General features: G+C 36.3%; 1 protein-coding gene across 1 annotated transcript; it reads left to right on the top strand.

Annotated features, from left to right (window-relative positions):
- The first annotated feature begins 1355 nt into the window (after positions 1-1355).
- On the top strand, positions 1356-2537 carry LOC131847208 (enhancer of split mbeta protein-like). Its single transcript, XM_059196697.1, has one exon. The coding sequence runs from the start codon at positions 1378-1380 to the stop codon at positions 2131-2133; it is 756 nt and encodes a 251-aa protein (XP_059052680.1). The 5' UTR covers positions 1356-1377; the 3' UTR covers positions 2134-2537.
- Positions 2538-2832: the final 295 nt, after the last annotated feature.

Below are 2832 nucleotides of genomic sequence, written 5' to 3'. Positions count from 1 at the left end.
TACAATCTTGACCAAAAATGATCTAACTTTTTATCTTATAAACGCAAAAATTTATGAGTATAGATGGACGGATAATTGATACTCTTTCACGCAAAAACTACAGATGGAATTTTGATGAAACCTTACAATAATTTAGTTTATACATTAGAATAACACATATAACTTACAAAGATATTATACAAATAGGGCAAAATAGAAAGATATATCTCAAGTAAGTGTGATGCGGACGAAGTTACGAAGGTCTGCTAGTATTTCATAATTATTACCTAAATAATAATTTATATGCGTAGTAAATGTATGTTTCAATGATATAATGAAGGCTACGAATTATTGTTAAGAAATCTCTGATATGACGTCACTGTCTGCATAGGGGAACGTCTTCTCGTGCGCAGGGAACGAAAGCATCGAGGGTGCGCGTGGGAACGCGTGCTAGCCAGGTGCTAACAGGGCAGCCCCCTCTACTGAAACAGCTGTTTCGTCTTAGCAAAATGATAAAATATGACATTAACTGTATATGTATTATTTTATAATTTTGCATTATACAAATTCAGTAGGTAATTATTTATCCTGCCTCCTTTACTGCAACAGCTGTTTCATCTTAGCAAAATTATAAATAAAAAATAATATACTTTAGGTATATATTAGTTTAGTAATTTTGGATTATACAAATTTAGTCATTATTTGAGTTTATATTAGATAGAGAAACTATTTATAATTAATTATCATTTATTGGTCTGTAAATACAAGTTACTTCTACGTATTAACTTAGATGAATTAGGTAATTTGGATCAGATATTTATGTAAATAAAATATATAGAACATTAAAAATATAAAGTATGGTCTACATATACATTTTTTAATATATTTGTTATGATAATTTTAATTTATTTTAAAACAACAACAGAACTTATCGTAATACTAGTACTAAACTTTTAAAAGCAACCATTTAGGTAATTTGTAAATACATTATTTATACAGTACCTAATCATAAACGATACTTAACTGTAAATGGAGAACCATTTATAGTCTAAAAATTAAATTTTAAAAAGTAATCTAATAAGGAGTAGACGTACGTGAAAATATGAACTTATGTTTAATTATGTTTTAAGTTTTACATCAAAAAATTATAATTAATAAATCATTCGGAATATATTATATATATTTATTCGAATATTTTTTACTTTTAAATTGTATTAGAAAAAAAAAACAAGATAGCGAGTGAAATGTGTATAAATAAAAATAATAACAATTTAACTTGTGTGAGCCACCCCTAGTTTTATCACGGCGTTTTGCCACAATCGGTGTAGGGTCCATAAAAGCGTTGCGGCGGGCGGCGCGCGCGCCATTCGCTCACAACCCGTCGCGCGCGCACTACCAATGATCTTACCCGCCCGAAATATGTCGCCGCCGCAAGGCGCTTTTCACGCGCCGGCATCAGCGCACACGCAGCCTGATGAGGAGCCCGTCTCCAGAACTTACCAGTACAGAAAAGTTATGAAACCCATGCTTGAAAGAAAAAGAAGAGCACGCATCAATCGCTGCTTGGACGAGCTCAAAGATCTGATGGTGACCGCTCTTCAAGCTGAAGGCGAAAATGTTTCCAAGTTGGAAAAGGCAGACATATTGGAACTGACTGTTCGACATTTACATAGCCTCAAGAGCAGGGGACAATTAGTGCTAAAACCCGAAATGTCATACACGGACCGATTCCGCGCCGGTTTCACGCAGTGTGCTTCAGAAGTGTCACAATTCATCACAAAAGCCACGATAGCAGCGAACGCGATGCAACTTCAGGGGCCAGTGGATCCTCAAGCTGGAGCGAGGTTGCTGCAACACTTGAGCAATTGCATTCGAAGGTTTGAAACCCCTCACGTTGTGCAGCCTCAGCCGATCGCACCTAATGGAGTAGCTCGGCCGACACCTTTGCAGCCAGTTCCACCGCAGCACTCTGGCCCACAACACATCACACCGTTGCAGAGGACATCATTATCAGACCGAAGTATGAAGAGGCCTTTGGATGGGCCCCAGGACCCAGAAGCGGTGTTAGCGAAGCGTGCGTACGCGCCGCCCTCGCCGCCCCACAGCCCCGCCTCTGAGTCGGACTCCACCCAGTCGATGTGGAGGCCTTGGTGACCACCAAAGCTGTAGCTCCTCATGATCTCTCCTCTACTGGACTGTGTGACTTCTCCAAGTGTGATAATCACAAACGTTGTTTGTTTTGTTTCTATTAACGTTCCTAGAACCGATGTGTGTTGAAAAAGTTGCATGAGTTTTACTCGCTTTGCTTGTTCAAGTTTGTTTTAATATTTCCTATTTAAATAAAATAAGGTTTTTGTTAAAGTAATCCGTTGTTATTGATTCCTAATCAACGTCTTCCACGTCGGCATTAACGCATTTACTATAAAGATATAAGTGTAGTGTAGCACCTAAGCTTGACTCTGTGATATGTTTAGTTAACATCAATAGTGTAGGAAATATATAATAGGATGCTAAAATAATAATGTTAGTACACTGCGTAATGATTAAAAAATAATAAAATTATGTTTTTAATACATTTTGACTTTCATTAAAATTACTAATATAAATTGTATGAACAAACATTGTTCCAACGTTGGATTTACACATAATTTCAAACCAGAACTTCATCATCATTCAGCAATAAAATGTTAAATTACAATAACATTGCTAAAGGTCTCATTTCCTTACAATTGACTCTTTCATGGGAACGGGTTTGCAGTAAATTGAAAATCTAGAAAACTAATTCCTATCACTATGGCTGGAAAGTTTAAAATCACTTGATATTTGTACTTACATCAACATGTCCTCTATTAC

Source organism: Achroia grisella, unplaced genomic scaffold (assembly GCF_030625045.1).
Source record: "Achroia grisella isolate CSIRO2021 unplaced genomic scaffold, CSIRO_AGI_Agris_v1 utg516, whole genome shotgun sequence".
Classification (NCBI taxonomy): domain Eukaryota; kingdom Metazoa; phylum Arthropoda; class Insecta; order Lepidoptera; family Pyralidae; genus Achroia; species Achroia grisella.
Note: the sequence above shows the minus strand (reverse complement) of the source record. Positions and strands in the feature narration are given on the sequence as shown.